General features: G+C 45.2%; 1 protein-coding gene across 5 annotated transcripts in view; it reads left to right on the top strand.

Moving 5' to 3' along the window:
- The window catches only part of mrtfba (myocardin related transcription factor Ba), a 29814-nt gene that overhangs the window by 13195 nt on the left and 3928 nt on the right, over window positions 1–12691 (top strand). For 2 of the 5 annotated variants that reach the window (XR_015104306.1, XM_086140707.1), the window contains exons 3-16: window positions 3502–3567; window positions 3725–3780; window positions 4009–4084; window positions 4279–4440; window positions 4561–4730; window positions 4817–4954; window positions 5039–5286; window positions 5786–5954; window positions 7645–8691; window positions 9789–9887; window positions 10774–10923; window positions 11740–11877; window positions 11989–12049; window positions 12462–12691. The exon at window positions 12462–12691 is cut by the window's right edge. Coding sequence is in view for 4 of the 5 variants with exons in the window: in XM_086140707.1 (XP_085996833.1) it covers window positions 3502–3567; window positions 3725–3780; window positions 4009–4084; window positions 4279–4440; window positions 4561–4730; window positions 4817–4954; window positions 5039–5286; window positions 5786–5954; window positions 7645–8691; window positions 9789–9887; window positions 10774–10923; window positions 11740–11877; window positions 11989–12049; window positions 12462–12691 (2810 nt within the window). In the remaining variant the exon portion in view is untranslated. The remainder of the gene's footprint in view (window positions 1–3501; window positions 3568–3724; window positions 3781–4008; window positions 4085–4278; window positions 4441–4560; window positions 4731–4816; window positions 4955–5038; window positions 5287–5785; window positions 5955–7644; window positions 8692–9788; window positions 9888–10773; window positions 10924–11739; window positions 11878–11988; window positions 12050–12461) is intronic. The other 3 variants (XM_086140710.1, XM_086140709.1, XM_086140708.1) reach the window with 3 other exon arrangements.

Raw genomic sequence — 12691 nt, forward strand, 5'->3', positions numbered from 1 at the left:
CCAACATTTTTTTCCCAAAAAGAGATCCTGATATCAGTGTATCAGAAAATAATCTGTGAGCAATTTTACTTCATGATAATCAGAAGTACTGAAGTGTTGCCGGTAAAATGCAGTAAAAGTATCCAAGTGAAAGTACTCGTTTTATAAAACTGCCCGATAAATCAAGCTACATTTAAATGTTATCATAGCAGAGGAGATTTGGACACACAATAATGCTTAAATACTCCAACCGCAGCTTGATTTCCATTTTACGGCAGAATGACACCAAACTAATCTTTAATTTTTATCTCTAAACCAAAATCTGTTTAACTTCAGACCAACAAAACGTCAGCGTCAGATAACAGAAACTGTTCATGCGTGGAGGTAGCCTTTGAACATACTTGTGAATTCTGCTAAGTTCACCCCAGAATTCGTGTCATTGGCGACTCGGCCTATTGGATCACCGTGATCAAAGATTAATGAAAGTTTGTGTTCACTCCGAACTAATCTCCGATTAATAACAAGCCTCTCGAGAGTTGACTAATAGCGGTCAACAAAGCTCCCTGAGTTGTCAGAGGATTGTGATTGTGTGCTTCAGCTGCTTTCCAGTAAATAGTTTATTAATGCCCCGATTGATTTATTTTTGGATCTGAGCCCACAGTCGAGCACACGTGCATGAATTCAAGTTCATAAATCCAGGTTTGAGAGTTTAATATCATAAGAAGCCTTTTTGTGGGGATGATAAGATTCAGTGAGAGGCACATAGCATATAGTCATTGGAATAAATGATTTGTAATTGGTTTTCAAGCAAAAATGTAAAAAATGGCTTCAGCCTCTCAAGTATAAACAAGACCTTCTCTGATTTCATTATTTAAAAATGTGTTGTTTCTATCTAATGGAGTGATTTATAAAGAAAGGCTTAAAATCTGGGTGTGTTCCTTGTAGATATTGCCTAGGGCGCTTGTATTTTCACAGATTAGCAAGTCTGCGGACACCCACGCTTGCATCCACATAACTCCACGTATCAATGATATGACCGAGGCCGGAGGGTCACCGTGAGTTTGTCGAGCTGAGCGTCATTTCCGGAGCGAACAGGGACAGCGCGGTTGACTGGAAGCCCATATGAATCACCCTAAAGCAAACCTGCAGCTATTTACCATCACTCACCGAGCGTGTTTGAATTGTTGATCCCCCATCAAGCAGGAAACGGAAACCCTCCCCGTGACAAGCCCTCTACCCAGCCAAAATCAAAAGACGTCTGAAAATATCTCACTTCAGCTCAAGGTTGGGAGTGAAAGCATACAGTTTCTAAGCAAAGCATACAGACGATCACAGCGTGTTTACATTTGCCAGCCCTGCGTACCCAGACTGCCCGATTCCACAGGGGCTGTCTGTGTCGCGCCCAGTCTATTTTTGACAGAAGCTGTTTCAAGCTGCCAAGCAGGGAGCCAAACACAGGAATGTCAAAGCATGTGCTTAATTTTCAAAATAAACACCCTCCCTGTCCTACCCCTTTATAGGTAGCGCTATTAAATCATGCTAATCAGAGCGTGTTGTATTTTCTGTTGACTACTACACAACCAGCAGGTAGATGACAACGTATCCTCAGATGCAACCCTGCACTCTGGCATGGTGCTTTGTGATCTCGAGATATGACCAAATCTATCATAAAGCTCAATTTCAAGTTTCGCAATGTCAAATCAGTCAACTGTTCAATCTCAGATTCATTGGTTTTACTTTTGATTCGGACAGTCGTCGGTCTGCGTTAAAACGGGAAAATAAAAGATCGCGTTTTACCTCAAATTCCAGAATTAGTTTGAAAATCTATGTATCTACAAAAGGACTGCATTTGAAATGGATTAAACCCCCAAATGTAAATTATGATCTGACAGGGTTGTAATGCTTTGTGCAAGACTGTGCGAAATCATGCAGAGGATGTAGATCAATGATTTCACATCCTGGGTGTGACGCAGCGGCTTATAACTTGGTATCAACATGTGAAGGGATTCGAAGGAAGACAAAAAAGAAGTAAGTGATTCCAGCTGTTTCCTGTTGGAGCGACAGACACCGTCGTACCCCACGAAGTGCCGACTCATCCCGACCCGTGGGTGAAGAAGAGCCCACCGCTTACTCATAGCAAGGATTTGAGTTGTGCAAAACAACAAATCCCCCCCCCGCCCTCCACCACCCCCAGAATTAATGTGACACTTCCTGTTGGGCAGTTTAGAAAATAACTGAAACCTCTTTTTGCAGTTCCTCCACAAATTCATTAACATTTTTTTTTTTTTTTTAAATTTCCAATGCCGCGTTTTTATGTTTCGCTGTTTGTTTTTTTTTATTACTGCGTTGTCATGTGTTTGCCCTTTTGTGCAAAGAACCCATGTTTTCATCCATCTGCATCTGCCTCTGTTTGCACCAGGAAAATAACCAACAGGCTGAGCGAGAGAGAGAGAGAGAAAGAAAAGAAAGTGGAGGGAGGAGAAGGGGTTGTGGCCCTGTAATAATAGTAATTAAAAAAAAAAAAAAATTCTGGGAGGGATTGAGAAACGGAGGACGGACCTGATGTTGCTTGTCAGTAATTCTTAGAGGCGGTTCAGCCGAGTGGAGGTCCATCATTTTGATCGTGCTTCACTGGAGTCGGGTGGGCAAACTTTCTGGTGCCAAAACATGAGATTACATTGTTTTTTTTGAATTTTTTTTTTTTTTTTAATTGCTGGAGGGGAAATTTATGAAAATGGCCTGTGTTGAAGCAGAGGCACTCAGCACCTACTGCACAGAATTCCGAGCAGGTGAGCGCCCCTCTCTTTTTTGTAGTTTGATAATCCAGTTGTAGCTCTTGTGCTTGTTTTTTTTTTTTTTTTTGTTTGTTTTTTTTAAAGGGGAAGTCAATTTTGCTGGAACAGATCACATGTTAAACATCAGATGTGCGCTGATGATGCGGAGCTATGGGGAAATAGAACGGGAACATCATCCCTTCCCTCAGCTCTTCTCAAACAGCGTTTTAGAAGCAACGCAGCGATCGGGAGTGATGTTACAAACCATACCAACTGTTGCTTCCTCCACAACAGTCTATTAATGCAGCAACAAATGCGGCCGGTAGAGTTTCATCCCTCTAAAGATCTCCTCTGTCTGGGACCAGTGAATTATTGTTTGCTGTTAAGCGAACTCCACACCTGGTGCACACATGCCAGCAACAAGTCCCCGCCACAGTATGCACTGCATGTGGACAAAGCAGCTGGAAGTCAGAGAGATCCACTCATAGTACAACATTATTGTCTGCTTCTTCTGAAATGACTGAGACATATTTCATTTGTTGGTGTGTGTGTGTGTGGGTGGGTGTGGGGCTTCGTTTCATGTCATTTGTTGCCTTTTTGTTTGACCGTTATCGCGCTCCCTACGGTCTGTTACTTTGAACTCCTCTTTTCTCTCGACTATTCCTTTATCTTATTTTTTTCTGTTCCTTTCACAATATCTCAGTCTGCGTTTCATTTGACGAAAATGCCGTTCCCTCTTTCTCGCCAGTCCTGCAGCTGAGGCTTCAGCAGAGGCGAACTCGAGAGCAGCTGGTGGACCAGGGCATCATGCCACGTGAGTAACTGCGCTGTCAGTCCTCCACAGAAAACCAAATGCATGCATCTAATAAACTGCCTAATACTGTAAATAGGGAAATACTGTTCCCTGTTTAGCATTATTTCTATAGCATCGTAATCTGTGTATTCATGATACTGGTGCGTGTCTCTCGCAGCTCTAAAGAGCCCAGCAGCTTTCCACGGGCAGATCCGTAGTTTGGAAAGAGCGAGGGTAAGTTTGAAAATCGATCGAATTAGGACTCGATGGTCGAAGGCAAACCTCTCCCCTCCTCCAGTAGAGCCGAGGGCAGTGTTCCTCACAACTTTCTCTGCCAGCGATCCAAGAATGCAGTATAGCGAGCTGACTCATCGTTTGATCGAAGTCAGAGAACAACCAGCGAAATAAAAGGAATTTACTGGTTGATTTTGATTTTTTTTTTCCCCTTCTTCTTTCCATCAGACTGAGAATTTTCTAAAGCACAAGATCCGTAGTCGTCCAGAGAGAGCCGAACTGGTCAGGATGCACATCTTGCAAGGTACTGCCAAGGCTTCAGTTGACACCCGTCACACCTTATATGAAGGTCTTCTAGAAGATGCCTCGATGAAAATTATTTCATTCTGTATTTAATGCCACAAAAATATGGTTTCATTCACTTATATTTCTCAGAGTAGATTCTCCAAGAAGTTTTGTCACATTTAACCATTTATTTTGTGTGTGATTTTCTCGCAGAGACGGGAGCAGAGCCCTCGCTCCAGGCAACCCAGATGAAACTGAAGCGAGCCCGGCTGGCCGACAACCTGAACGAGAAGATCGCCCAGAGGCCAGGACCCATGGAGCTGGTGGAGAAGAACATCCTGCCGGTGGACTCCAGTCTGAAAGAGGCCATCATAGGTAAAACTTGAATTATATTTCTACTTTACACAAGATACACTCATGTTTTCTCTATCATTAAGAAATAAACAGCAAACGGACTCAGCATTACGTCTTGCCCCCTATTTGTTTTTTTACAAGTAGGACAGGTGAACTACCCCAAGGTGTTGGATGAGGACAGCAGCGATGCTCTTTCCCCGGAACAGCCCGCGAGTCAGGAGTCTCAGAGTTCAGTCCCTTCACCTGGGGACATGAAAGCACCGGAGACTCCTTCTCCAGCTCCTGCGCCAACGCCCGCCACCATGCTGCAGGTCCACAGACGATGAGTCCTTACATTTATCCAATCAATTGAATATTTGCATTCTAGAATGATTTTGGAAATCTCCTCATATTGCAGACCCTTCCACTTGCCTCACAAGCCACTACAGAGCTTATGAAAATGATCACTGAGCCACCTGCTAGCCGCACCGCCGTCTCTCCCCCTCACTCGGTCACTACGGTGGCCCCGTCCAAACCGGGTCCAACACTGGTGAAAGTAAGCTTTTCGACATCAGATCACCATTTTTTTTTTCTTTTTAATGACACAATAAAGACATTGATCGATCTCTGGTCACCACAGCAAAGCCAGCAGAAGTCGCCCTCCGAGAAAAGCCGCAGCAAGAAGGGCAAAGAGGCCAAGCCCAGAGTGAAGAAGCTCAAGTACCACCTGTACGTTCCTCCAGACCAGAAGCAGGAGGCCAGCGAAGCGCCCATGGACTCCTCCTACGCCAGGCTGCTGCAGCAGCAGCAGCTGTTCCTCCAGCTGCAGATCCTCAGTCAGCAGCAGCAGCACTACAACTATCAGACTATACTGCCGGCACCCCTCAAGTAGGTGCAGAAATATGAAACGTCCGCGGGCGAACACTTAAACCATGTTTCTGCCATTTATTAATGTGTTTTTGTGGCAACGCCCAAAATCAAAGAGCTAGAGAAAAAAACACGCGCATCCACCGCCCAGTTAGGGATGGATGCTGGATCTAAAAGTAGACTTGAATAGAGGTTTGAAAAAAGCAAAAAAGGACAGAATCAATCACAAAATAAAAAAAGTTGCCACAATAATGTGTTTTTAACACATATTTCTGGGAAGCATCTGAGGAAAAGCCTGTGTTTGCTCGACACGTCATGCAAGAATAAGTTTTCTTTCCAAATTACATCGTCTTCCTTTCCATTCTTCCTAATTAAAAGGAATGCACAGTTCCTAGAGCTACAGCTGTCATTCGCTTTAGCCGATCAGCAATTCAAATCCCCATTCCTTGCTTGGTAGAGAAAATTGAACTATTTTGTCCGACGGTCACACATTGTTCTTTCTCTCCTGTCCCATCCTTAGACCTGTGACCGAGGGTCAGAGCAGCAGCAGCCTGCCGACGTCCATCGTGGTGTCGTTACCCACCGCCCCGCCGCCGCCGCCGCCCCTGTCTCCGGCTGCCGCGCGGCCCAACAATTCCCTGTCGAACCGCAAGCCAGGGATCCTGCCTGCCAACCTGGAGGAGATGAAGGTATTTGGAAAAACATAGGCTGAAGTGCCCATTTATGCTCGCAACCCCCCCGAAAACCAGCCCAGGAGTCCGGGAACCATCCTCATAATCACAGGCTGAAGGGGGTCTTCTTTTTTTTTGTTTTTTTTTTAAGCCTCGCCGGGTAACTGAGCAGTCTCAAGACCTCAAAACATGACACAGCCAGCACAAGTATTTTTTTTTATGTGCTTGCCCATCCCGCATCAGCTCTCACACGGTTCTGTCAGGTCATGCGGTATGTTTTCTCCATAATAATTAACACGTATCAAATACTGCAACCTCTTCCTGGAAAAGGTCTCCTCTGCAGATGATCCAGAACGCAGCGGTACGTCTGGTCGTCGACCAGCCAGAGACATCAGATGTCACCTCGCCCGCTCATATCCCTCCGCCGGCTCCCAGTTTGTTGCCCGCATAAAATTTAAAACCCTCGACGCTCACTCGCAGAGCAGCAGCTAAAGCGGCTTCTGCCAAGCTGAACTCCTCAGTTCAGGTCAACGCACTCTCTCTCCCCATCACTATGTTCCGCCAACTGAAGGTGCTCGGTAACTCACGCCATCCGCAGTACGTGACAGACTTCTTGAGAGTCCGACACCCCCCCGTGCTTGAAAATAAGCACTCAGCTGCCACACTCTGCTGATGAGAATCTGACTTGGTTTTATCAAAATGCATCAATACACACTATCCCACCAAAAGTTGTGGAAAGGCGATAAGATTTAAAACAGTTTTTTGTCTCATGGAAGCACGAATAGGAGGCATTCTTAAGAAAACCAAGAATGTCAACATCAGCTTGTTATTATTACCTGCGTATAGCATGTAATATGGGTGCTAATAGTGTAGGTGTCTACTCGTCCAGTTAAGTCAGATTTTATTTACCTTGGCGCCAGATCACAATGGAGTTGTCTGATGACACTGTCCATGGAGAGCAAGTTTGGACCACAGTCTTTAAAATGGGCGACAGAAACCCAATGTTACTCCAGAAGCCTCCTCGTCCTCCTTTTACGCGACTGAAACATTGGACGGATCTGACTTAAGTGCGGATGGCCATCTGTCTTAACCAGTCAGAATAGAAAGCAAGTGTGATAGAAACGGGGGGTATCAGGGTCAGGAGGGACAGCCACAATAATATTCCTAAAAGACAATAATTGTGGGCGCCCGCTGTAGATAAAGCCACACCTCCTGGAAACCTAGAAAAATAAGGAGCCCAGGGACTCTGGGGAACATATGAGGTCACTGTCATACACTGAGGAAGGGACATAAATACGGACAGGACAGGAAGAGTGAGAGGAGTAAGTATATATGAAATAAAACATCGGCCAACTTGCAGCATATGCCTGAATCTGCAAAGGCTGACATCTGAGGATGAAATCAACTCACGGATTCGCCTTTTTCTGGTCACATGGCTGTATTTACATAACCTATCGCAGAATCTTCACCATCCTCAGCTTGAATTTGTTAAGCGCAACTACACTTTTAGCTCATCAACTTTGTTGTGGTGAGCATGTTGGCCTGCTCACATCTGCTAGCGTGTCATTTGTCAGTCCTTTTTTTTTTTTTTTCCATAAACTCCCTCTGAAAAAGCGAGAATACCCAGTGTTTGTAATGAGATCCATCCCACCGCATCCTGCTTGTATTCCCAGTTGAGAAGTTACCATTTGTGTTCGTGTGTGTCCAGGTGGCCGAGCTCAAACTGGAGCTGAAGCTGCGTGGCCTCCCCGTGTCGGGAACCAAAACCGATCTGATAGAGAGGCTGAAGCCGTTCCAGGATAACCCCGGCTCTCCGGCTCCTGCCGCTGCTCCCCCGCCGGCCTCGGCCAGCCTAACCCCCATGGAGATCACCGCAACACCCGCCGCCCCCGCACTTTTGCTACACGCCCAACAGGGTGCGCCGGAGAGCGTCAGCGCCACGCCCCCGGTCTCACCCAGTCCCGCCGAGCGCTTCGGTGTCCAGCAGGACGTGGGCATGTCCGAGGCGCCAGGTGAACCGAAGCTAGAGGGCCTGGGCTCTGCCGGGCAGCAGGCCTCGCCTCTCTCTTTTGGCGAGGTCCCCGAGGAGAAGGACCGCAGGCTCCACGAGAAGGAGCGGCAGATCGAAGAGCTAATGAGGAAGCTTGAGCAGGAGCAGAAGTTGGTAGAGGAACTAAAGATGCAGCTGGAGGTGGAAAAGAGAGGCCAAAGCAGCTGTGGGACTGACTCAGCCCCACCACCCCACAAGCTTAACTCCGTACCTGCTGTGAACAGTGTTCCATCCGTGTTGAACTCAAACGCGGTAAAAATGGAGGGCGCGGTCCTTTCGAACTGTTCCCCCAGCACCATCTCCGCCTCCATCCTGGGCTCGCAGTCGCTCACAACTTCCCTGCCCACGGTGGTGAAGCTGGAGGATGTGACTGTTTCTTCTGGCAACCACCTCCAGCTCCAGCCCCAGCCCCAAACCCAGCTCATAACCAAAATCCATTCCCAAGCGCCGCCCCAGGTAGCCACCAGCCCACAGCTTCTCCGCCGGCCCCAGAGGAGTCCCAAACTCCAGCCGCAGTCCCAGCCGGCCGCGCCCAGCCTGCAGCAGTTCTTCATCAGCCATCCAGGCGGCGTGTCCCAGGTGTTGGGTCAACCCCAGACCCTGCTGACCACCTCCGGCCAGGCCGGGACTCAGATCCTCCTCCCCGTCTCGCTGCCCAACAACGCCACGGCCATCCAGCTGCCAAACACCACCGTCAGCCTGCAGGTATGATGGAGCCCAGCAGAGGGCGAGATGCAATGCGGCTCAGGTATTCAGTGAAACCGTCACTGAGGTCCAGTTACTACATTTCCAGCTTCCAGCCTATAGTCGACCGATCCATATGCACATTTTCATATGGTTTCAACAATATTCGCGTCAATTTTCAATGCAGGAAAGTGTAGAGCGTGCTCTGGTATAATCCACAGCGAGCTCTTTTACCATAAAGCCCTTTGTTTCGGATAGTAAAGTAAAATAAAATACTAAAATAAATGTAAAAAAAATATAAAAAGTGCAAACAGAATCGAACAACCCCTTTTCCTCTAAAATTAAAGTAATCTTCACATTTTAAGAAAGCAAAAAAAAAAAAAACCAAAGTGGCTCTTTTTCGTTAAGAACAGGTGGAATTGATTAAATATTTATTCTTCTTTTCTTGAAGTGGTCCCAGCGTAAAAAAAAACTAAATGAAGGCCTACTTTACAAGTAAAAACAAACACATTTTCTTCTTTAATTATTCTTTTCAATTATTATTATTCATTTTTCTACATCACCCCAAATTCCACTATACCTTTAGCGAACAGTCGTTGAACAGCACGTTGCCGGGCTGCAAATGGACGCGTGATGTTTCGGCATTTCGGTTATTTTGTGCGGCCTCACCTCGGACCTCAGTGGATCAAATTTTGTTTCTTAGTGGCGTCTCCCACTACCACTTTTAATTAATGCCACATTTTCAGAGCATATGAGGCAGACTGGCTTGAACGAACATAAAGTAGAGAACTTTATGTTCGTTCAAGCCAGTCTGCCAGTCCAAATGCCTGTAAAAACAATGGTTTTCCGCATCAACAAGCCATACTGTCATCGCTGCCTCTTCCTCTACTCTGCTGCATTGACCGTGCACGGAAAACAAACCGTTTGATTGGCCTGAATGACCGACATATTGTCATCTTAACTGGTTTAGCAGCTCCCTCTGTCTAAACCGTTGGAAAAATACTATGTGAAAATTATCGTTCGTCATGAATTTATCAGATTGATCGTGTCAACGGGAGGTAGTTCAGTTGCAGTGAAGAGCGGTTTAAATTTGCCTCCCTCTCTTTTCCTGCCCTCAGCCTGTCCTCCAGGCCACTGCTATTCCTCAGCTGCAGAGCACGAAGATGGAGACCTCGCCCAGCCAGCAGTTAACCAACAACAACAACACATTGCTGCAGGTCTTGTCTTTTTGTCTTTTTTAATACAATCAGTGTTATTGTTTTTTTTGTCATTTCTCCCAAAGATACAAAACAGAATTGCAAAGACAGGGTCACATTTTATTTTATAAAGGGTTTCAGTCTGTTGATAAACAATGTTGTTTCTTTTAGTAATAAAAGAAACAATGTTGTATTTCTTTAAGTAATAAAATCGAACAACATTTATATCATCATCATTATTATGATTATGATTATTATTATTATTTTGATGGGAGGGTCAAATATTTTCCGTTAGTTAATAAACTAAGTGGTGTTTCTTTTTCATTATTATATTATTACTATAATTATAATATTATTAGTTTATCATTATTGTCATTGTTGTTATTATTAATACTGGTATTAGAAATATTATGAAGAGAGAGTCAAATATTTCAGTTAATAAACAAAGTGTTGTTTCTTAATAATAATAATTATTATTATCATTATTATGGTATTGACTAACTTGTATGCTTGGTGGAGGAAACCTCAGACTGGTAGAAACCACAAGTTCAATCATAATCTTAATGTTTTTATAGCCCACAAGAGGTCAGGGAAATTGTTTTATTAGCCCTGCCTTCACACACATCCACACACACTTATGATTAAAGCATCAAGATCTCTTCGGGTTTCATTACACTACACACAGTAAACCCTGTAATTACTAGGCAGCGGGTCTGCCGTCTGAGCCACACTGTCCCAGAGTGGCTCCTAAAAACTTTGTTCGGTGACGTTTGTGTTCTAAAAAAGCACTTCATTTAGACAAAGGAGGGTCTGTCTGAAAACCACTTGAAAAAATAATGCTGTTATAAAGGTGTGGAGCCCGTGACGCATGGATTGATGTCAGCCTGACTCTCACTGTCCCACATAGACTCTAACCATGTGCAATAATACTTCCGGTTTGGAAAACCAGACGAGGCCGGACATGAGTCCCCAGTGTTTCCTGAGGAATTCCCCCGAGAGCAGGGTCTCTCCGCGGGCTTCACCCAATCACCACATCTCCAACGGACCCCTCAATAAGGTATCAGAAGATTCTTAGCTACATTTTGAACGACAGTGGAACCTTGGCTTACGAGTTTTCCAAGAACTGAGCCGTCACTCTTTTTTTTTTTTTTTTTTTTGTTTGTTTTATGACACAAGCCGAGATCTGAATTACGAGCGAGCGCGGTGAGCGTGAGACACCGATGTGGCCGCTGCTGTCCGTAAAGTGGCGTTTAAAAAAAGTTGTTAGCCCAGCGAAATCATAGAAAAACATGAGCGAGGTGTGCGTGTCGTGGTAGCCTGCCCATGAAGAAATGGAGAAGTTGTTTTTGGGGAGATACCGTGACCGAGAGCATCATCCGTGAGAAGAAACAATGGGGGGGTCGGCGCAGATCATTTTAAAAGCAGAATGGGTGTTAACTCCGTTGCTAGGCGACTAAGTTTAGCATCATGTACAAGTTACATTTAGCAATACATTGCAGCATTAAGTGTGTAGTGAGTAACTTAAGCAATACAGCCCCAATTGAAAAATTATTTTCATGTTAAATACACTTCATAAAACCATTTTAGTTCTTTACATTGTCTTTAATTATGTATTATTAGTTTTTCATATGTCATTTGTTACTTATAATGTACATTTTTCTTATTTAAAACATGCAACAAAAGCAGGGGTTTGGAACAGTTAAATAGCGTTTCAGTTACTTTCATCGGGCACATTTAATTAAATATAGAAGGGAACTGAGTTATGAGCTCGGTGATGCAACAAATTCAACTGGTGAGTCAAAGTCTTTCTGTATTTTATGAGCAAGACTTCTATATATTTGCTCTTATACCTGCTCACTCTGCGTCCCCTCAGTCTTCCTCCCCGCCCCACCACACCTTCATCCTCCAGCCGGCTCCTCTGGTCGGCCAGCTGCCCAAGGCCAGAGAGCCCCCGCGTTACGAGGACGCCGTCAAGCAAAGTCGCAACCTGCAGGTCAACAACATCTCACAGGTGATATTTAAAGTCCCCCGGATCACTTCTGCTTTTTCCAGCCTTGAGGAAAACGCTCTCGCTCTGACCGGCTGTTTTGTCTTTTTTGTTGTTGTTGTTGTTGTTTTTCAGCTTCCCACGGCAACCAGTCAGCAAATGGACGATTTGTTCGATATTCTCATACAGAGCGGAGGTAGGAGGACGCTCCGCACTTGCACATTTGAAGCCTCACAGTTTCCAGATTATTCTCTTTAGCAGAAACTTCAGCAAATCAAAAGACACGTTAGAGAGTGGGTCTCCAACAAGGTTTGACGCCGCAAACAGTAATATTACTCTCAAGCGTTGGGAAAGGCTCTGCTCGCATTTGTCTGATGCGTCAAGCCGATTTAATATCCGCCGTCTTTTTGCAAATAGTTCTAGATAATATCGCCTTTTTGATGGGGAAACGTAACCTTAAGTTCACAGTTTTAATTGCTATTAAAATTTGCCACGAGAACACTTTAATAGCTAGTTTGCTGAGCAATAACAGCATAAAATCACATTGTCCGCAGTGATGTTTTTATTATTTTTGAATATTTTTTTTTTCCGTCATCCTCTCTCTTCAGAAATCCCTCCATTTATCCAGCATGACCCCCCGGTGTCTCTTTCCAAGACCCTCCCGGTCACAGCTAACATCACCACCCTACCGGTCAGCACCGCGCTCTCCAGACAGCCCCCGCAGATCCAGGTGGCCCCTCCCCCATCATTGAGCCTCATGGGGGACCCCAACCTGCCCAGTCTCTCCTCCCTGGCCACCGACAACCAGCTGGAAGCCTTCCTGGAGGGAACCCTGGCC

Source organism: Fistularia commersonii, chromosome 33 (assembly GCF_037954325.1).
Source record: "Fistularia commersonii isolate RoL2024-O1a breed Wild chromosome 33, RoL_Fcom_v1.0, whole genome shotgun sequence".
NCBI classification, from domain to species: Eukaryota; Metazoa; Chordata; class Actinopteri; order Syngnathiformes; family Fistulariidae; genus Fistularia; species Fistularia commersonii.